General features: G+C 37.5%; 1 protein-coding gene across 1 annotated transcript in view; it reads left to right on the top strand.

Moving 5' to 3' along the window:
• The window catches only part of LRP1B (LDL receptor related protein 1B), a gene marked incomplete at its 5' end in the record, with an annotated part of 5,941,474 nt that overhangs the window by 1,380,103 nt on the left and 4,537,394 nt on the right, over nucleotides 1–23,977 (top strand). The window contains one exon of the mRNA XM_044073672.1: nucleotides 12,136–12,333. Coding sequence (XP_043929607.1) covers nucleotides 12,136–12,333 — 198 coding nt within the window. The remainder of the gene's footprint in view (nucleotides 1–12,135; nucleotides 12,334–23,977) is intronic.

Genomic DNA, 23,977 nt, shown 5'->3' with positions numbered 1-23,977 from the left:
GAATCTGTAATAGCTCCCAGTTTACAGTCATCTCTGAACTTGATGAGCTGGAGGCCTTCAGCTTTAGCCTTGAATTCTGAGAAGTAGATGCCAGAAAGGAGTGGATCTAACGCGGAGCCCTGAGGTTTGCCACTGGTGACCAGTCTCTTGGTAGAGATGGTCTGACTCATCCTGACTTCTTGGTACCCATCTTTGAGCCAGCTGTCGGGCACAAGAGTAATGTACAGTAATACTTAGATCAGGTAGTTTGTCAACAATGACTGAATGGGGTGTTGTATCAATTGTCTTGGTCAGGTCATGATAAGCAGTATGCACTATTTTATCATCCTTCATTGTCTTGGTGACCCTCTCAAAGAAGCTAACCAGGTTATGTAGGCATGACCTTCCTTTAACAAAGCCAAACTGGGATGGGTACAGTGACTGCAGGTTGCCAATTTCCTTGTATATAATTTCCATGGTAATTAATTCAGTGGCTTTGCATATTAGACTTGTGAGGATGATAGTTCTGTAGTTCCCTGGGTTAGTTGATGGTCCACCCTTATGGTGGGAATGACTGTTGTGGTCTTCTATTCACTTGAAACACGGCCTGTTTCAAGGATGTAGTTGAAGGGTACTTCAAATTGTCTTAATAGGTCCTGTATTAGACTATGCATGAGGCAGCTGGGGATGTTGTCAGCATACTTGGAGGCAGTATTCTTGGGTTTTGTGATTGCCATCAGCATTTGGTTCTTTTTAATAATTAAGGAAAGTATATTGGTGGGATTTTACCTAGTTGAGCTGCCAGCAGATTTGCATTGTCACCCTGATCGTGAAGGTAGTACCATTCACCACCACTTCAGCACTTTGCTGTTTGTTGCCTTTGAGGTTTCGGACATAACTGAAGAAGGCCTTGTGATTGTCCCAAGCCTGATAGAGTATCTTGACCTCATAGTCGGCCTTGTTAAATTTAATTATAACTCTTAGATTCTTGTTCAGTTGTATAAGACAGCACATGTCTTTACGGGAGTTGCTCTTCTTGATTTTGGTCATGAATTTTCTTCTTTTATTATAAACCCTTTTTACATGGAGATTTCACCAATGGGGTTTGGTTTTAGTGTTTGTCTTGGATTTACTTCTGGTAGCTATGGCATCCTATGCGCAGCCATACACATGTTTGTATAGGGACACTGTGAGTAATTCTGCATTGGTTGCTGTGGTCTCAGGGCTTAGGAGTCTTGAATTTTGACAAACTGTAACTTTATAGGATGTGGTTTGTCTTAGAATAGTTTTTAACTCTTACTAGGTTAGCTGAGTCTTCTGGATTGGCTTTTACTTCAAAGGAGATAGCTTTTTGATTTGATGAGTATCAGATTCATAAAGTCCAGGAAGTATTGTGCCTGTGAGTTTCAGGCAATGTATGTATAGTTAAAGTCACCTGTGAATAGGGTGTTTTGTTGGATAGTAAGCTCCTCTAGTAAGTTTAGTTAAGAGTTGTGAGACTCTTGGGCAGAAATGATGACCTGCAGCAAGCAATGATATGGTGAGAAACCGTATCTATGGTGATGTGTGCATGGATGTGCTCCATGGTATCAACCTGGTTAATCAACTCAGAGATATGTTTGCTGCTAATGTAGATCAAGAGACCTCCCCCTTTGGCCCCAGTCTGTGCTGCTGTCAGTCTAAATGTGTGGAAGGCACTGTAGCCTTGCATTTCTATGGTACATTCTATGGCTTTAAACTGAGTCCCAGTCACATCACATATATCTACATTCTCCAGTGTCCGAAGGGCTTGAAGGGTGCAGAGTTTTTTTATAAGCTCCTAGCATTTACCACCTCAAGGTTGCTTGCAGACTTTTTCGCTATGTTGGTAGTTTTGTCTTTTTGTCATTGCCTAAATAGGTTTTAAAGGGGTGGATAAAGCTTTACCAATGTCGGAAAGCCTGGGGGGTGGCAGGTGCAGCCCATCTTTGGAAAAGCAACATGGTCTTTTGACCACGTCTTCTCATGCTGATAGATATTGGATTGCCTTGGAGTGACACCAGAAACTAAACCAGTTATTAAACTCAATAATTTTATGTTCATGCAATAGCATCATCCTTGGTGAAGGTAGCATCATGCTCAGTGCAATGCTCATACCTATCTGTGACACACATTCCAAGACTCAGCATAAGACAATCTGTGTGTGGTAAGTGCAGTTAGGAGGGATGTAATATGGGTATTTTTGACAACCTCGGTAGTATGTAAAATTTTTACCTCCAATTATGTTTTGTACTTACATCCCTTGCATACCATGTTATTTTCTTTAATGATTAACTGGTTGTTAGAGCAATGAGACAATTGCTAAACTACCTTTGGATGCCCAGATTTATCAATCTGACCATAGAATCATTTGGAAGTTGTGTATACATGTTGCCCAGGCTTGGAATAGGGTGGGTTGTTTAGGATTAAAGATTGATTAAGAGTGGTCTCCTAGGGTAAATCTGGGGTTAAGGGCAAAATATGTAAACTAGGTGCAATTATTGAATCCCCAAATTATGTCAGTATACTCCAGGATGGTCTCACACAGACCACTGGCTGGTGTGTTAGTCACAGTCTCAAACTGAATGCAAAGAAAAGCATCACCATTCCCTTATGCACAATGTCCCTTCACATTATCAAGTTAATAACAATACCCTAAGTACCCATGAAGTGGGAAGGGACCTGGTATCACAGGTTGATGACAACCTTAACTTCGACTACCATGCTTCTACTGTTGCAAGGAAAGCTTTCCATATAGCACACTTGATTAGTAAAGACATCATCTCAAGAGCAAAAGAAATTATTACTCCCCTACACTCAACACTTATCCGGCCCATAATTGAGTATAGCACCCCATTCGATATGTACAGTACTAAGCATCTACAGCAGTTAGAGAGATCTCAGAGGTTTCTAACAAAGAAGACCAAGGGCCTCCAGCATGTACCTTACACGGACCAACTAAAATCCATGTTACTATACTCTGTAAAATACAGACTTCTTAGGGGAGACTTATGCCTAGCCTACAGAGCAACCCGTAACCCAAACCTAATGAACTTACTGCATGTCCCTAAATCAAATGCCACACCTAATGAACTTACTGCATATCCATAAATCAAATGGGTCTAGGGCTGCTCCTTTCAGGGACATAAATATGGCCAGCAAATCAAATAGGAAATGCTAGAGGGACAGGTTTATCTCCCAATGTTCAAGAGGAGCCTGGATGTGTGGATGGGGCACCCTAAATTCTTACCAGGGATAGTGTCCACAACCCTCCTGGACATGGCAGTCATCAATAAATACAATCTTGGGTATTGAATAGTACCTCTAAGATATTACATTGGGTTGAAACACTTAGGCTTAAAATGACCTCCGGGTCGATAGCCTAGTAATCTCCTATGATCTTATGTTATATAGTGCTAGTAAGGTTCCTATCAGCAGACCAAAGACACATGTTTCCGAATGCGTCTTGGTCGAACTGAAAACACTGAAATGGCAAAATATTGAAGCGGCATGTAAGCAAATTCTTTCCCTGGGAAAGAATTTGCTTGGCCGCTTCAGTAGTTTGCCGCTTTTAGCACTGTAGTGCGGTCTCAGAGTTGGTATATTTCAGTAGGGGGGTGGGGGAATAAGCCCCCCAGTTAATGTTATATTTTAAAGTTTTTACTTTTTTTTGTTTTTTCGTTGGAACAGCGATTTTTTCCCCTTGGAAAAAAAATGCTGTTCTGACAGTTCAGTTTTGCAAGCTTTCACTTACATGGGGTCGATTAATCACCGTTCGCTTACCTAAGCATTCAGTGATCTAATATAGACCCTGCTAGGACATGGTAGTGCTATTCTATACACAAGTTAGCTGCTTTAAGTTTAATTCCACACAATGCTACATGGTTTAACAGTTTTTGAACCTAATCATTACTTTATGAGAAGATTTTACTGTCTAGACATGTGCTACTTTACAGGGCACTGCTAACCACTGCTGTTGATGGGCAGATCCACTTAAACTTGCCTGATTTATAGTAGAGAATAAAGCATAAATGCTGACCCCTCTCTACCTAATAAATAAACCTAATAAACAGCCACACTTTGAGCTCCTTGGAATGTTTCCCAGCTCAAAAAGACCAGATAAACACTTTCTGCTACAAAATGGATGGCACCAGAATTTCTTAACAGAAAAGAACAGCAAAAAACAGCTCTCAAGTGCAGATTAAACAGCAGACAACTACCAAACAACTACGTCTCTGGCTTATTTCCCTTCAGGAGGCAAATAGAATTAGAAAAGCCAACAAACATGAAATTACTATATTTTGCCATAAAATAAAATAAATGATTTACAAATCCTCAATATGGATCAGTGGACACATTTTTAATATTGTCATAAGTCAAACTTTTGAGTTTTGTTGTCTGAAATTCAGATAAATACAGTCATGATAATGCGTGTCCTAAAGACACCAACAATTCAATTACTTTCTAAAGATTGTGAAATATCAACATTAATATAATTTATTTATTTATTTAGTTTATTTATTTACTTTATTTATTTGACTTTGTTAACCAGGTAATTGAACTGGGACCAAATAAATTTTTTCAGTCACATCTCAGACCAAGATGCAATAAAGTACAGTTGTAGGTGTAAACTTACCATAACAGTAAATGTTTGACTAGATTACTACTGCAGTAGGTTAAGCTGTATAGGATGCCCTGCCAAGGATCAGACTAGTTGACCAGGTTCTAACATTTTAGGGCCCTTCCTAAGTGCTCTAGCCTCTGTATAGCTGGATTAGAGCAGTATAAAAATCAATGGTATGGCCATCAAAACTTCAGAGGGGGCTAGAGCCCTGCCAGATTGGAAGCAGTAATAATAAAAATCTCACGACCTGAGATAAAAATAGCAAAAAAGAGGGAAGGAGGGATGCAGCTACTGAAGCAGCCTAAGGTGTATGGGCTGAATACCAGAGACTAGAATCAAGGCAGGAGGAAAAAGGATCAGAGACCAGGAGCCTTTGGGAAATGGTGCTAGCAACATCAGTTCTGGATCTAGAGAAGGACTGTAGTTTGTAGTGCTTTTCTTGAGGTGTCTGCAGATGACCAAATTGCTGCCTCAAGTATATTTCTAGAGTCTGCCCATTTGCAAAAAGCCACAGGAGCAGCCAGAGCCCTGGTAGAGTGGGCCCTGACTTTGTCTATAGGTGACTTGGTATGGTGTGAATAACAAAAACCAGGAGGCCACCATTTGTAAATCGACTTTTTTGACATTGAATGCCCCCTTTTCATATATTCATAGGAAATAAAAATATGCTTAGAAATATTGAAAGATTTTGTTTTATTAATGTAATATTTGAGCTGGTTATGGATATCCAGAGAGTACCAAGTTCTTTCTCCCCTTTTTTTTTGGTTGTAGGACAGAAACAAAGAGATGAAATAGCTAGCTTATTGTAAACTGTGAAACAAACGCAGGTATAAACGTATGATTTCTTCTATTGTTATTCATTCTCTGGGAAAGATATGATAGACAAGATACAAATGACTTACCATGAGAGCTTGCAACTCAGCTACTCATCTCTGCAGAAGCCAGTGCAATGAGTAACACCTATTTCCAGCCAGGAACTTCAAACCGACTCATGAGCAGTTTCAAAAGGAATCGGTATCATTTTCCAGAACAAAAATAATAACTGAAGAAGGAATCACATGCAGACCAGGTGGATGGACATGTAAAACCACTTTCAAAAACTATTTCACCTGAGATGGGGCAGAAATGGGGGAATCTAAGGGTAGACAAACAAAGAAAGGTAAAGGTGAATCTTGATAGAAGAGTAAAAAAGAGGATAATCATTCACACAAATTCTACAGAACCAAGTAGTCTAAACCCAGACAGAGTTCTGGCTGTTATCATGGCACCAATTAGAAAATCTTTACCACTTACCCATATATGATTTTCAAGTACTAGGTTTCTTTTGCTTTCTTTAATACCTGCTATGTATCCACAGAAATAAGGTGCCTAAAATATACTAAATTTCTATCATCTAGGCAGTCAACTGAAGAAAATGAAGGTTGTCTTGTGTGAGTAAGGCCATTTTCTGAGGAAATTAGTGATTAATTGGCATTGGTCATTTTCACAGGAAGGAAGAACCATGGATGCCTAAACCAAAATGGGATCAGCACAATAATCCTTGGAGAGTCCCTCTGCACCTTTAGAAGAGCTGTGATTATCCGTGCAAAGAGTGGAAAGGCACACAGGCAGGGGAAAATGTATCTGCCTTCTAGACCCATGTGCAATGAGTTTTGGGGTTGAGGTTTTTTTAGCTGTCTGTTGTGGATAGACTATCAAATCTACTTGAGTAGTTCCTCACATATAAACAATTCCTGGAAGACATTCCAGTGCAATGTCCTCTCGAGACGGTCTGTTGCAGTTCTGCTCAGTTTATCTGCAATATGTGCTGCTCTGATGAAATGCAGATAGCCTGGAGGGACAAAGTGAACTGAGGCTCTAACTTCCAGATTAACATAGCTAGTCTTAAAAGAGGGTGGGAACTGGTTCCCATTTGTTTAGGTCCAACATCACTGCACTGTTGACTGTAATTAATAGCAGAGAGCCTGGAATCCAAAAATGGTTCAGATATTAGAGAGCATTTGTTAAAGACATCATTATTTAACATTTATGTGCTTTAATTTATCTTTCTTGTTCCAGAGGCCTTAAACTTTCACCCCCTTGGATACAGCCCCCCCACACAAAATCTGATGCATATTTGTTTATACACTGAATCACAACTCCCATCACTGGAATTTCAAATTAAAGGGGTGCTGGTGTTGGGTCCAAACTGACTTGACAAACCATTGAATAATCTTCATGTGAAGTCTGATCAAAGGAATCAAGAGAATAGTAGAGGTCATAAAACCTAGAATTCTGAGGGATTCTGTAGCAGGTTTTAAAGTCTGGTTGGAAAATATCAGAAACTGTTCCTTGTAACATTGTATTTTTTCCTGAAGTGAAAAAGATATCATGAAGAATGTGTCAGGTAGACATCCCAGAAAGACTATTCTGTCAGCTGGGATGAGAGATTTATTTACATTCTCCTGAAAATCCAGTTTGAGACAAAAGTTTTTTTACACAGAAGATTTCTTTACATTCTCCTGAAAATCCAATTTGAGACAAGTTTTTTACACAAGTCTGATATTTTTGAAAACTTGTGAAAGAATATGGAAAAATAAGGCAGCCATTTAAATATGGAAAAATGTGAAAGAATATGGAAAAATAAGGCAGCCATTTAAATATGGAAAAATGTGAATGTCCTGCAGCCTACCATGGGCTACTACAGGAGACAGACACTTTGTAACACTCATAGAGCTATTGACAATCCAAAGGACAAATTGGAAAACTGAAAAGTTAAATCAAATACACGAAAACAAGTGTTAAATACATCTGAAATCCTTGAGGACTGTGATGTGGTGATTTAGAAAGAAAAGTCTAGGACAGATATTCAGCTATCTTCTTTGTTTGTCACCAGATAGATCATTGAATAAAATATTTTCGCCCCTTAGCTCTGGAGGAACAAGCTCTGTAACCCCCTTAGACTGTATGTGATCCAGAAATTGAGGAAACTGAGAGGTTTGATTGGCTGGATTAAAAGGGGTCCCTTGTAAAAGAGGAGGGAAATCCTACTGCCAGCTGTAGCTTGCTGGAATGATTCTTTGAAACCAAGTGTCTGAGGTTATCTGGTACAACTCAAGAAAGTAAAGACCTCCACATGGGAAAGATTTACATAATTGTCAGGATTTGGAAGGGAAAGTACACAAAGGGGCATATAGGCAGGCCAATTTTTATAGATTGCCCTTTGCTTTGGGTGGATTCTCCTTTCTTCTTTGAAACTACTTACCATTGATCTTTGAAATTTTGTTTCCCTGTTGCTTGCTGGGATTTCTTATTCCTAAAAAAGGCCCTGAACTGGAAAAAAATGTTCTATTACATTTTGGGGAGTTGAACATTTTGGATAACCTCTGAATTAAGATTTCTAATTTCCTCCAAGCTTTTTAAGAACCTCAGCAGAGGAAGGATGTAATGACACCTTTTACCTGGGGGAGCATTCAGAATCTCAGCTTTAACATCGTTGGGTAAATTCTGATAAAGCAGCCAGGAAAATCTTGTCACTGAACCAGCAGCCCCTTTTGTAGAGACAGCATCAATAGTGTCAAGGCTATAATTTAGAGAATGTTTAGTTACCTAATTCACTATGGATACTAATAGATTCAGATATACCTTAGTCTGTGATAAGCAGAGTCATCAATTAATTTTCTCATATAGTCAAAGAAATCTAGCAGAAACATAAACATATACATCTGGCAATTCACTATTCTGAAGGCTAAAGTAGAAGAAATATAAACTTTCTTCCTAAAATATCAAAGCTGTTCCCATCCTAACAGAAGGAATAAGGGTAGCTTTTAGATGGAGTTGGGCAGAAGCTTATTTTGACAGAAATTAGTATAGAATCTAAACTGGGGTTAGAAAAAATGGAATTTATGGGACTGTGGCTTATGATATAATTTATCAGACTTCCTGGCAGCCTTGAACTGTCAGGCAAATTGCTGGCTGCAAGCCTGCAAAGAACGCATCTTTTAAGGCTGTCAACACAGGAGGAACTACTGCAGGTTGAGTGAAATCAATCTATAAAAATCATAATATCTTTGCTGGAATTCTGGCGTTTCTTTTCTTCCCACTGATATAACTTTTCTCAGAGTCAGATTTCCCAAACTATGGAGTGGTGGGAATTTGAGAAACACAACCTAAGTGTAAATCCTGTCCATCAAACCGGGGATCAGAATCTAAAAGAGGGAAACAAAAATATTTGCATTTTTTATGAGGGAAAGACTTAACATGCAAAGACTGAAAGACTTTAAATAAACCTTTAGGAAAGCTAAGCCGATCCTCCATATCAACTTTAACAGGAGATAAATGCTTAATCCCCAAGAAAAAAAAGTGACTTAAAAGATGATCCCTTCCCAAGAAATGAAGCTCCTCAGAGTAGCTAAGTGAAGGAGCATCACCCAGTCCCAGGAAAAATGGGCTCCCCCAAGCTCAACAAGGGCAGCTGAACAGCTGCAGAAGATGTACCACCCTCCCAGTACTTATTGTTTTCATGAGGAACAGCACCAGTGGGATCAAAAGAAATGAGAGGTCTGAGGAACAATAGATGTGACCAGCAGTCACTCATCAGTGGCTTAGGTGAAGGGGAAGCTTTATACAAGGTCAAAGCTCTGCCACATAACTGTTCTCTTCTTACTGCTAAGACAGGGAATGATTTAGTTGCCAGAACCCAGATATATGTCCTTGCCCCAAAACATCTAACAAATGATGAGCAGAGCTTTGAATAGTCAGTCTTGTTTCCTGACAGAAATGCTAAGTTTTGAAGTAAATTTTTTTGACACAACAACCCAAGAAGCTAGCTCCAGTACCAAGAAACATTTTTTGACAGGAAAGTGTTAATTTTCCCTCAAAGAATGATATGCTATAAGGGAATTCCCACACAGATCCAGTACTGTTTGTCTGCCAAAAAAGGTGTCTGACAAACCACTAGGGGATCCTTGAAGATTCGTTCTTACCTCCTGACAGAAAAGTTAAAGTCTGAGGTAAAACTTTTAGTGACCAACTCAAAACATGTTAGCCCAGGCCCTAACAACATTTTTTTTATAGAAAAGTAAAACTTTTCCTCAAAAAATATAATAATCAATAAGGGATTCCCTATAGGAACTTAGGACTGTCTACTAACATACATTATTGATTGACAAGCAGGCAAAAGACTTAGGCCAATAAGTGAAACATCACAGCAAGAAAAAAAGTTTTTTGAGGTAAACATTTTTAATAACAACCATAAATCCACAAATCCTGCCTTCTAGCAACAGATTTGATCAAAAATTAAAACGTTTTCTCACAAAACTCAGTTGAAAGACATTTTCCACAGGTAACTATGACGAAACAATGTTAGAGCTGAGGTAAACATTTTTTGTGACAAGCAACAAAAACTCCAGTTCTAGCCTTGAGCAAATATATCTGACAAAAAAAAGATGAAATAGACTGTATTCTACAAGAGGGTATTTATCTGCTCAGCCTTTGTGAAGGGCTGTCTGACCTTCAATCATTTGAAGATCTCAGCAAAGAGCACTCATCAATGCCATGAATGTTCTGACATTTTGGCACCCTAGCTTCGCATTTTATACTGCTATTCTCAAGTTGTTCAGTGGCTATGTATGTGGAAGGTGATCTAAAGTTTGGGAGCTACTCAGCTGGGCCAGTACTTGGCAGAACATGTCATATAGATTAGGCTATGAACATCAAGTTTCAAAACTGAGACTGTCGGCTTTTCCCGGTTAGGGGTTGCCACAGTGGAACTCCGGTCCGCTCATGATTGGCAGTGGATTTTTTTATAGTACCAAGTTTCCATCCCGATGCCCAACCTTCCGCGAAGGCATGCCCATTCACGCTCACACCTACCTGCATGTCTTTGATGTCAATCGACCACGGGGAGGACATGCAGGCTCCACACAGGAGGCGCTCCAGCCGAGAATCGAATGGGAGAACCTCTTGCTGTTCGGCAACAATGCTAACCGCTGCACCAAGTTTCAAAACTACATTTACAAAACAGAATACTTACTGAATTAAATTTCAGATTAACATTTGCATTCAAGTTACATTATAATCAGCATTTACAATTCAATAACTACTAAAGATCTACTTTTATATGAATATTTACATGAATCCTGCATTATGCACAAGGGTACTTGCACCTAACACAGTTTAATAACTACTAGAAATCAACATATCTGATCCAAACTCAGATTTTATCTCTGTTAGGTAAAAGTAGATATGATTATAGTTACTATAGTGGGTGAAAGACCTAGTTTTACTTTTAAACAGAATAAGAATTTAGAAGATCTGTTATGTCAGGAACACCACTTAGGCCAGATGAAAAGAGAACATATAGCACGCAGGGGTACATTTCCTTGCAGACAATGTAAAGCCTCTCCACTGATAAATAATGCAGGTTATTTTGTACACCCTAACACTAAGAGAAGATATGATTTTGCATTATATGCTGATTGTCTTACTAGTAACCCTGTTTACTTAGCAGCATGTAGAAACTGTCTTAGTTTCTACATAGGCAAGATAAATTGCAGATTGAAGGACAGAATATTTAAACATCAGCATGTACTCCCTGTGGTCAAGTGGCGTTCGAAAGACATGCGTAAAATGGGTGTGCCTTCGTTGAAGGTTGGGCGTCAGGCTGGCAACTTTGCACCGTAAAAATCTACTGCCAATCATTAGCGGACCGGAGTTTTGCTGTGGCGACCCCTAACTGGGAAAAGCCGAAAGAAGAAGAACTCTTCTATACGTCTGAAGAATGCACACAATGCCCTTCATCAGCATATATTACATAATCCAGGACATGTATTCTCATTTATGGTTGTGCAAAAAATTTATAGGAATAATAGGGGAGGAGATGTTGGGAGTCAAACTGAGTACAATGAGTTGCAATGGATTATTGAACTGGGAGCAGATAAACCTACAGGCTTAAATGGTGTTATACCTTTAAAGCCAGCTCTTAAAAACTGGAGTGTAAATTATTGATGTTGATTGGTTGTTTTAAGATTTCAGTTTGTATAAATGTTAGTGAGAATTTTACTGTGATGTTCCCCTGATGAAGGACTCATCCTGTAAGCGCTTATGGGATTTTATTAAACTTTTTTTTTTAATTATATCAGCTTACTGGTTTCTGCTCAATTGAATTTCATTGGTTTACTGTTGTTTGGAGCAGACACCTTTACTGGGAGATATTAGTTTTATTTATTTCATGATTAGGTACTGAAATAAACAAATTCAGGCACACACACACACACACACACACACACACACACACACACACACACACACACACACACACACACACACACACACACACACACACACACACAAAGAATTAATATCCTATGGGAAGCTATTAGACACGAAAATGATTTTCATCGTATATATTGCTAGAATGTCTGTCTTACAACTATACACTACATATGAGAATATTTAAAGAAATAGATTTAGAATTCAGTTTTGGATTATATCTGACATGTGTTACCGTACTTTCTTCCTTCCTTCCTTCCTAGATCCGTTTGACGCTTTCATTATTTTTTCCATTCGTCATGAAATCAGAAGGATAGATCTTCACAAAAATGACTACAGTTTATTAGTTCCCGGTCTGAGAAATACAATTGCTCTTGATTTTCATTTTAATCAGAGCTTACTATATTGGACAGATGTTGTAGAAGATAAGATATACAGAGGAAAATTATCAGAGGCTGGCGGTATGAAACAATCTTTTTTTTCTAATAATCTACAGTATGCTTAATGACAACTATAAGTGAACATTTGTTGCATTTTATAATTAACTATGCATGTTGACATATTTCTCTTATATTAAATTAGTAAAAATGTATCTTTAAATGTTTTATGAAATGTTGTATATATTGACGTACTTTCTAGTAGTGCAGTCCTTAAACTGTTCTTGCAGTTCAAGCCAAGCTTTGAGACACAATATTGATTCACACACAGATAAAGATGATAACACATTAGAGGCGCTGTAATGAAAGTGTGCTCTTGATGAAACTGGCAGTATCTGGAAATGAAGTAACATTCCCTTTTATTTCCATTTTTTTCTGTCGAGGGGTTAATTGAATATGCTAGGTATCTTGATGTGTTCTAATTTTAAACTTCAGATGGTGATGAGTTTTTCCTCAAAGAAAATGAATAAAAAAGTGCAGCACAAAACTGTCATGAAGATTGTAACTGTATAAATTATAATCTAGCTGTTCTCTGTAAACACATAGCACACAAAAATGTCTTCTTTTTTCTTCGTAAATAAAACCAACCACTTTTAAAAACGCAGACATGGCTAATAACTAATTAAAATTGTTGGTTAAATTCAACAAAATATAGATGTTCAACTTTAATAACTTGTTGAGTTGAAAAACTGTTTGCATTGATCAAACAATTGAGCTATACACAATTCTAAGCCTAATGCAACCTTTTATTTTTATTACAAAGTGATAATGCACATAAGCATTCTAGAAGAATTTATGATAGTACAATAATACTGTAATATCATAATGGCCTAATTTGTATATGCTATTCCGAGAGTCATACAGGGAGTTATGCTATTTACATATTATGCAATGTGTATATTCACCGTCATGCATGTATTGTAGTAATAGGAAATGTCAATCAATTACACATGTGACATGTTAAGGAGGAAGTCTTGCAGAAATGGCAACACTCACCCACACAAATGTAGACCATAACAAGGGAAATGCTCTTGACATGTTCCTACTATTCTGTCAATTACACATACTGTATAAAAGATGAAGGAAGCAAGTAACACCATCTGTACTGGCAGCAGTGTGCCATTAGTACTACAAAGCATGTTTGCAATAAAACAGTAGCTCTTTTATTTTAGATACATGTTGAGGAGGCAGATTTGTCACATACAGTGATACCAAGAAAATTGTCTTTCTTTTCACATGCGAATGTTACCAACTTGCATTCAACAGCACCTTTTTTAAGGAAATATATTTGCAGTGTATTCCCTCAGATCAGCACAATATCTATAATGCATGCATGCTTTGAATTATATAAAAGAAAATCACTAGCAAACAATATCTTCTAGATGCTGTTATAGCTGTCATGCTGCGGAAGTTAATGGATGACAAATTGTCACCAGACAGCAGAGCCAGCATCTGCACGGTATATCTACAAGGTTTATTTTTGATAGTAACAGAAGTGTTGCCTATGTAACATATGTGAGATTCAGAAGTTCACATCAACTCCTTTATATTCAGCAGTTCCTTCTTCCCAGGAATTTACAATTAATGTTTTTGTTACTCATCACTTTCTTATCTGGTAAAGGTCAAGTGTAAATCATATAAATAGCATGCTCATGCTTATAACTCCGATGTCTCCCCACTCCTATTTATAGATTGATCATTTGGTTTACTTGTTTCCTTCCTTTGTAATTCATTCTTTTTAGTTTTCCTGTTTCATGTCATTTCTATCTGCCACTCTTTCATATGTCTGACTAGTCTGGAACTTTTCGTAAGTTAGAATGGAATCAAATTTTATTGGTAATCTGCTTCATGAGACTTGCTTTCCCATACTAATACTTGTTCTAGTATGTCTGTACCTACTGGAATTAACTTTATTGTGTTTCCTCGGTCAGAATATTATCTTTTTACTCAGCCAGATATAGGGTTGCCACGGCAAAACATACCCACAGCCAGTACAAAGGACAGAACTTCACTGTTTTGCTTACATAAATGCTTATTCTTGTAGCATTTTAGTTGCTTATTCTGTTTCTTATAACATTTAGGTGTTTCAGAAACAGAATAAACTATTACATTAAATATAGGAAATATGTTTGTCCTAATATCTCAGGACATTTGCCATTTTTCAATTTTATGCAGGACACAACTGCCCAAGGGACAAGTGGTAGCCCTAGCCAGATATACAATATGTGCTTCTTTCAACTGTAAAACTGTCTCTACTTTTCTCACAAACAAATGTTTGTTTTTGTTTTACTTAGGTTAAGGACTCTGGTAATAGTGACCTCCATTCCCATTTCATTACATCACTTCTTTTCTGGCTCCTTCGATGGCAAAGGCATGCTGCAACATCACCCCATAGGCTGTAGTCATTATCTGAACTGAAAATTAATTAATTAACACTTGCCAGTATTCGGTTAGTAAGGTTTTACAGGCTGTACAGCAACTATGTTGCCTAGGGCATAAAAGTAAATAAATAAACAAATGCATGTGAAAAAAAATTTTTTTCAATTCAGTAAAAAAAGTGTTTTTTTTTTTGCCTTAAATGTCAGTTAGCTATTTTCTCACTTTTAAACTGCTTAATTGCAGTGTTCTGCAATTAAGTGACAGTGGAAACAAAAGTGATACATGATAATCTGTCCTACAACTGCTGAAGCCTTGAATGAGACAAGGCAATGCAATGCAGCGAGGAATTAGCAAACATGATTAATACTGTAGGTGTGAATAATTTAAAAGAGGGTATGAATAATGAATTGTCTTTCATATGTAACTGCTCTGTCTAAAATCACATGGTAACTACACTAATCAAAACATTATCTACTGTGGAAAAGGAATTTAAGTTATCCTCACAAATTAAAAAAAAAAAATAAAGGTGAAAACTGTTTTCTCATAATTGTTGCAGTAAGGCTGCCTAACAGAAAACTTTTAAGTTGGCAAACCCTCTTAGGTCCTGTGTTTATAGAACAAGCATTTGCTTTATTTCTTTCTTTAAAATCTCACACAGAGTATTTATTTATTTGTATGTTTTGTTTGTTTGCATTTTGGCTCCATTTGGGGAAATGTACAGCAATAAAATTCATTTATAAGATGTTATTTGTGTAAATGCGTTTGGCAGCCTGTAGAGTCTTCTAGAATTTACTGAATGTGTTGGAAGAGCTGAATGCGGCTAGCCTGTTCTGTTTTGCTTCACTGTACTGTATTGTCTCAGCTCACCTCCATCCCAACCATCCCAATGACATATTTATTTGATTAATAGACACGGTCACGCCCACATAGTTTCATTCCGTAATTAACATAATTCCGTTATCACTATTCCACATATACAAAACACCTTACATTTAAACCAGTTATAATACTGCCCGTATCTTTAACCATGATCTCTCCATCACCTTCCCCTTCCTTTGTGAAAATAACACCGGCATCTCTAACAGTCTGCCACCAACAAACTAACTCAACGCTTCACCTTTTCCTTTGGAGGATCTTACATTGTGGTTTATTATGAAGCTGCTTCACTGTACTATAATCACCTTTCTCCAACTCAATATTATCAGCCGCTGTACTATTTATAATTACATTATTTTCTCCAAATGCCATTTTTTTGCATTATATAGAATTTGGAGCAAACACTGTCTTGCTAAATTTCTAATATTATCAACCTAAAGTAGGACAATGACTTCATAAAACTTGATGAATGCACACACCTATAAGCCATATTTGTGGTCTCTGCTCTCTCTCTCACACACACACACACACACACACACACACACACACACACACACACACACACACACACAAAACATTAAATTTGTCACTTTACAAAGCCTTTACACTAACCCTTACTCTTAAACACTTGGCACTTGCACACATACTCCGAAACCTACACACACACACACACACACACACACACACACACACACACACACACACACACAAAACAACTCTATGGCCCTATAGTGACCTGTAACACCACATTGTGATGGAGTATTCTGTTTTGGAAGTATAATACAGCTCCATACAAATAAGTCACTATCCCACCCCCAGCTTTTAATGTAAATGTTGTGCTGTGAGAAATCCACACACCACAAAAGGACAGCCACTCACACAGATGTCCACCCTCAAAACTTAACTGATATGTCATATCTCCTACTTCACAACAATCGTAATCACTATTTATACCCAGAGGTGTCTTACTATTTGGTATTAAGTAAAACATTTCTTTTTCTCCTTTGTTTTCTTTTGTTTGTTATTTCAACTGTACTTATCGTATATAGCTTCAACTGTTTGTGTTCCACACTGCATCAGGTCTTTGTGGTCCATTCATATTATTTCTACAGTATGCCTTTAAACTTGCTTTAAAAAAATGTTTTTGTCTTCAAATGCATTTAGACACTCTGTAACCTAACATTATGCACAGACTTGCCTAAATCAATTATAGTTCACTTTTTATACTACTTGTTTGGTCAGTTCTGCAAATGGTCAACAGGGACCAGTGCTCAACCTTAATTACAAATACTGAATAAATAAATAAACACATAAATACGGAGTTCCAAAATTTGTCTTTTGACAACACCTGATGACAGTAAGCAGCACCTTAATACCATACAAACATATGCTGAAGTATAACTTCTGCCCAAGCCTTCTAGGCCCACACATATCAAATCTTAACAGAGACTCACCCATATTTCTTTCCAAACTTAATCACACACATACCAGTATTACTAATTAGCAAAATTGCAAATATGCTGCCTAAGGTTACATAGGTCTGCAAAACATTTGCTAGGCTCTTGTCAATGGTGATTCTGAGCTAGGCACACCAATACAGCACTCAATGGACTGGACATGGAGTGGGTTCTGTTAACTGACTCTTTGGTGCTAGGATAAGAGACATCGCAAGAATCCTCAAAACCTTCATCATTTTAAATATGTGTAAGGTCTTGTGGCTGCTCACATGGGATTAAATGATCTTAGCTACTCTGCCCTGGAACAGATGCAAAGAGGTAGTATTGATGTATCCACCTATTTATCTTAGGAAGGAAAGTCACTGATGTTGAGCAACATTCTCTTTATAACACGAATAACTCCCAAGTTCAATGGTAAAATAATTAGCTTCAACAATTGGCTAACTAGCTGGTGTCATTCCAAAGGAATGCAGAGTACATGTGTCTGGGATAACATAATTAACAGATCCCCCTGCTTTGCTGCATGCACTTAGCATCTCGTTAAGTTTGTATACTTCCTAAAGCTTTAGCTGTTCCATGGTGTTTTTTCTAGACAATTATCAACTCACCAACATATTTAATAACCAAATTCTATTTCATACAGTATAAAGGTATCACTGCTCAGTATTAGAAGCTCAAATAGCAAAATGTCTGAGCTTGAGGCCTTCCCCCACTTTGAAGATATACACATTTGCTTAGTTATAAAAACATGGTTGCAATGAAAAGATACCATTCAGTCCTTGCCAGTGTTTTCAGTGCCTAGTATATATTCATGTCGCATGATGTCTTGGAGGCATTTAGTTATTTAGTTATTTATTTATTGCAGTTTTTTTTAACTGGGTAAGTAACCTGGATGACTGATCCTTTTTCATCATCACCAGAGTGCATCATATATATAACATCAAGACATTTATAATGAAACAGGTCCCTCACAGTGACACACTTTATAAGATATTAGTAGAAAAACATCAAAATAAAACATGAAACTTATACCAGTATGAAAAATATTGATGGTCATCACAATGCTAAGAGATACATTCAGACAGGCTATGAGGATTGCACTAGGTAACCAATGATATTCCCATTTATTAGAAAGAGTTATACATAATTGTAAGAGTCAGGACTTTAGTCTTATTACAAGATGAACAGAGGAATCAACTAGAGCAATTAACTGAGAGTAGAAACAAATTCACATTTTTGAATTCTTGTAATATTTATTAATTTGTTTTTGTTTACTGGGAAGGTCCAACTGAGCTGAACCCATTTGCAGAGGAGGCCCAGGGCTAAAAACTCCATGTAAATAGTAAGACTGTAGAAATAGAAAACATAGTTATATATACTGATAGAATACAACACATAGTTACACTGATGCTGGCAGATGGACAATATAGAAGTACAGTTTGTAATCTGACATTGACATGGGGAACTGCTTAGGTACAATAATCACACGACAGCTTTATACAATTACTGTCTGGGGTTCTATTAAAGTTATCAACAATAGATTTCATGAGGGACATAGTTAACCAGTTTTGTTTGTTAATATTGTTAGGAGACATATAGTTGCATTGAGTTGATACCTGGAAGTACTGGTAATATGCAAGGCAGGGTGGTAAATGGTGGAAGTATAGAGTTAATAGGTTGGAGGTGGTTGGAGGTGGCTGGAGAAGAGAGAGAGAGGAAAGTTAGTAGGGCAAAATAAAAAAAGGAAAAATCCATGTTTAATAGCCTCCATCCTGAAAGCAGTTACACTTAGCTGCACTGTTAAAATGTTCAGTTAATGAAGATTGTCAAGGTTTGCAAGGTTTTATTGTTTTTTAACTTAATTTTGTAGACTGCACCAAAGTGTGGGATGTATTCTGGAGAATGCTCTTTCAACTATAGCAGATTTGAATTTGGCCTGTTAAGTATACTTGGATCATCTTACTTGATAATAAGGGAGTAAGCTAAATCCTTAAGTGGGAGTACACTTTTCAATGGAGGGCAATAACTTAAGTAGAGGATTTTAAAAATTAAGGTGGAGAAAGATAGCCTTGCTTGTGCTAAGAACATATTGCATAGCCATATGTGTTAGAAAACCTATTGCTTCATGTCAAATCATACATGATACCTTACTGGAACTTACAGAAGTAACTCTCTATAAGAGTACTGTATCACTGCCAACTATATTTCCTCTTCTTTATCCCACTCAGAGCATGTTCATTATCCAAGTCAGATTAAAAAGTACATTTATTGTGGGTGACATGAAATACCCCAGTATATGCTGTCATATCAACACAATTAACAAAAAAAAATATGCTCTAAGATTCCTCAAGATTATTAATGCACATTCCTTTGATCAAAATATTATTTTCCCCATAAAGGGTGGTCATCTTCTTCTCCATACCCTCTCTAACTTCTCTCTGTCCTGTTCTATTCCTAATGTCACTACCTCATTAGTAAAATGTGACCACCTAGCAATAACCATCTCTTGTAAGGCATCTATGAACTCTCTAACATCACATAATTTCATGATTATTAAATCATAAGTATATAACTAAATAAGAAAAATATATGAAATGTAGACCATGATTCCATTAAATGTATGATAATTAGGGTCCATTAACATAAAACAGAAGACCAAAATGTTGTACACCATTGCTTAAAAAGCATTTTCACTTCTAGTGTGTCTGTAGTAAAAAGTTGCACAGAAAAGAAATGATTGTTTGTAAGGGGTTTTACTTGTTAAATGAGTGTTTTAAACCCTCTAGGTAAAAGCAGAATCTGACCCAGTAGTGAAAGAAAATGTAATAAATAAAGTCTGTTTAGTTTTCTACTTTGCCTAAGTTTGGTATCTAAACAGGTGTTCAAGAGCCAGAGAGGAATGAATGCATCTGGATACTGTGTAGGTTAGGTTGCTCTTAAGCCAAAATAATCTGATCTGATGTTGGCAATTTTCATTCATTCCTCTACTAATGACATTGGATCCAATCCTCTGATCTTACTCAGCTATTTTACTAGCTTGTGGCCACAAGCAAACTTGAGCTCCTTTCCTACCCACAATGCACCACTCCTAACAACCCCCATATCTTGTTTGCCACTTCAGCATTTAGACGTGATCACATTCATCTCTCAAATTCAAAGTGAGAGATAAGATAACTTTTCATACCTTCTTTCTAAAAACTTCTACAAAAAACTATTTTTATTATGTTTTATCTTTCTTTTTCATCTTAAGTTGTTTCTTTCATTCTCTTACACTTTTGGTGTAAATCCTCTCTACCATCATTGGTAGACCTAACTCCTTCCTGTTACCCATTGTACACATTGTGTAATCTCTATAATTGCCATAGTTGGTATTTTCTCTTTATTTACAAGTTTTTTCTTGTAGTTCATAAATTACATTGCTGGTATTTTTCCTTTTTCAGTTTTCCTTTCTACCTCTTTAAAAACATGTTTACTTTAACTCTTCTGTCTTAACTGCAGATATGTCTGAGAAAGGTCCAGCAGGTTTTTAAAAAAATGTGATAAGTGTGGGCACAAGTTGCCTTTGGCCGATGCCCACAATCTTTGTGTGTATTGTTTGGGGCCAGAATACTTACAAGACTACACTATTTGTCATGGGTTCAAGCCCCAAGCTTTAGCAAACAGGAAAAATAAGCTGATTTTAAAAGGATTACTGCCATCTTCTTTTTCTGAAGCCTTTGCTGGGGTTCAATTCCCCAGTCATAGAATTAAAGACCTGTCTAAAATTTCTAGATGCTCAGATTTTCCAGCCTCTCCCTCTTCTGAAGAAAGAAAGAAAAACTGGATCCAAAGCTACATCAGATGCGACCATCATCCAGTCAGGGCACACATACTTTGGACCATACATCCTCGGACCTGATCAACATATTTCAGATCCTACATCCTCAGATCTGAAGACTTTAGCAAGGACTACCTATTCCCCAAACCTGGATCTGGTTGCTTCCAGGATGCCCTCTCCCTTTTTAGAGAGGCACTCAAAATCACCATCCCTAGTATCCTCTCATTAATCAAGGAGTCTCACAAAAGCAGATGTGGACAGGATGATGAGGAAATTTTTCACGGAGCAAATTCAGAAGGGAGTTCTCATGGTTCCCACCACTTCGGGCCAGGAAGTCAATCCATTTACCTCTCCACCGATTTTAGCTCCTTCTCTAATTCAACCTGTGGGTTTTAGAGCCTTTGGATCTGAGCATTCCAGGTACATCTGGTTCAGATCTGAAGAGAACATCTTCTTCAGATCTGACTATTGCTCTGATGGCACTGACTCCAGTATCCTTGGAGCCAGATGACTCTTGGAGCAGGAACTTCCCTATTGGATCTAAGAGGATGGGGTTGACTTCAAAGTTTTTGTAACCATTTCTTCCTCTCAGAGCTTCATCGCTGGGCAGCTCAGATCTGACTTCCACCTTCAATGGATTGTTCCTGAGGTGGAGGAAGGTGACAAGCCAGATGAGAGCAGTACTCTTAGCATTACAGGCATTCCATGACTCTCTTCTTCTTGGAACAGCTGCAATCCATACAGACATGTCAGTGATCTGGTACATCAACAAGCAAGGGGGGACCAGATGTTATCCCCTGTGTCGAGAAGCCCTCAGAGTGTGGCAATGGGTGATATCTTCCAACCACTTAATCTAATACCAATGCACATTCCAGGGAAGTCCAATGTGACAGCAGACAAACTGAAGAGATCCATCGTACTACCTCATGAATAGTCTCTCAACAACAAAGTGACAGAAATGATTTTCAGTCATTGGGGACAGCCATTCTGCAATCTTTTTGCAGCCTCCCTAGACAACATGTGAAGCAGCTTCTTTGCCCTAATTCCCCCCACCAAGGGGGAAATTACTGAGGGATGCTCTGCTCCATGACTGGCCCCTGGTCTTTTGTATGCTTATCCTCCAACTCCCATAATTCCCAAATTCCTTCAGAAAGCAGCCTGGTTGAAGAGCAAAGTCATCCTCATTGTACATTACTGACCTCAGCAGGTTTGGTTCCCCTGCCTTTGTCCTAACCTACTATATCCACCTTGAGCTCTAGATCCAATTCTAGACTTTCTGTCTCACTAGACAGGTATGGTTCACCCAGCTATCTTCAACTAACAGCTGGTATCTCCAATTCCTTTGATAGCTAGGCAAGCAATGCTTTTTCCCCCTGTTAGTTCCATAAGTTTGTCTTTCCATAAACCTTCTACTAGGAAACTCTACAGGAGTAAATGAAGAAGGTTTGTTTATTGGGTAGAACAGAATCAGACAGATGCCTTCTCGGCTCCAGTTCATTCTGTTCTAAAATGTTTAGAGAGTTTGTTTAATGAGGGTGCTAGTTAATCAACTATTAAAGATCAGCTGAGAGCAATCTCTAACTTTCATATGGGATTTCAAATGTCTTCCCTTGCTTCCTCTAAATTGTGAAAATCAGTTTTGAAAGGTACTGTTCTGCTAAGACCCCTGTATAAAGACTCCATGCCACCATGGGATTTAAATTTGGTACTGCAAGCATCCATAGACTCTCCCTTTGAACCCGCAGATAAATGTGATCTTAAATTTTTGACCTGGAAAACTGTCTTGTTACTAACAATTACATCTTCTAGAAAATTTGTAGAACTTGAAGCATTATCTTCTAAGTCCCCATATTTGATTTTTCTTAAGGATAGAGTCACATTATCTACTAATGCTTCCTTCCTTGCTAAGCAGGTGTCAAAATCCAACACTAACCAATCCATTAACTTGCCAGTATTTTTCCCACAATATATAAATAAAGGGGAATATATGTTGCACTTACTGGATGTTCATAGACAATTACATTTCTACCTAGACAGAAAAAAAGATTAGAAAGATGGGTCAGTTATTTGTTTCCTTTGCACATAATAAATTGGGCAAACTGGTTACAAAGGTAACATTAGCTAGATGGCTGACAAATTGCATATCCTTTATTTATAACAAATAGAATATCCCTTTACCAAAGGCATTAAAGGGTTCATTCAATCAGATTTATGGAAACCTTTGCTGTATTCCAGTCTAGAGCTTCTATGAACAATATATCATATATGTACAGCTACAACTTGGTCAAATTCACATACCATTATCACTCATTACAAACAAGATTTGGTCTTGAGGGGAAAAACAGCCTTTGGTTCAACCATACCCAGGAATATCCTTTCTAAGAATTCACTCAGGAATTAAGGTAGCTGGGGACTATGTTGCATTAGTTGAGGAATGAATGAAAATTGACACATCAGATAATAAAACTATATACTTACCATGATGCTCCATCTGTGCTGTCCATTTTTATTCTTCCTCAACTTTCCACCCACCATCATCCTCCATATTTCATAATTGACTTCTGGAGGAATGAGATACTTCAGGATACTTATGTCCTTTGTACTGAACTCCAGTTATGGTATTTATTTTATAGGCTTCCTGTCAAGCTGCAAACAAGATGTGAGGGAAGTTAGGGGTGGGACATTTTGGGTAGGGAAGTATCTCAAGAGTTTGTTAATGACTACAAGCTAGTAAAATGGCAAGTAAAATGGCAAATTCACATACAAGGATTGGCTCTAATTCCATTTGTTGAGGAAGAATAAAAATAGGCAACACAGATGGAATGTTACGGTAAGTACCTAACTTCTTTATGATACCAATGTAAGAAAAAGATGTACAACAAGAAAGAAGCATGATAAATAAAACATTTTGGTTATAAAATATAATAAATGAGCTACTTTTTCATACTTGGCAAAATAGTATAATATTTATGATTATAATAATGATAGTTTAAACAAAATTGCAAAATATTTAAAAAATAATATGCGTAGACCAGGACAAAATAACTGTCATTCAATACTAGTGTGGTTTTATCAAGAGGAAATATATTCTTTACAAGGAATTTAAACCAGTAGCCAACACTGGATCAGACAACTTCAT

Source organism: Protopterus annectens, chromosome 6.part0 (genome assembly GCF_019279795.1).
Source record: "Protopterus annectens isolate FY-2018-M chromosome 6.part0, PAN1.0, whole genome shotgun sequence".
NCBI classification, from domain to species: Eukaryota; Metazoa; Chordata; order Ceratodontiformes; family Protopteridae; genus Protopterus; species Protopterus annectens.
This window is presented reverse-complemented; position numbering and strand designations above follow the sequence as displayed.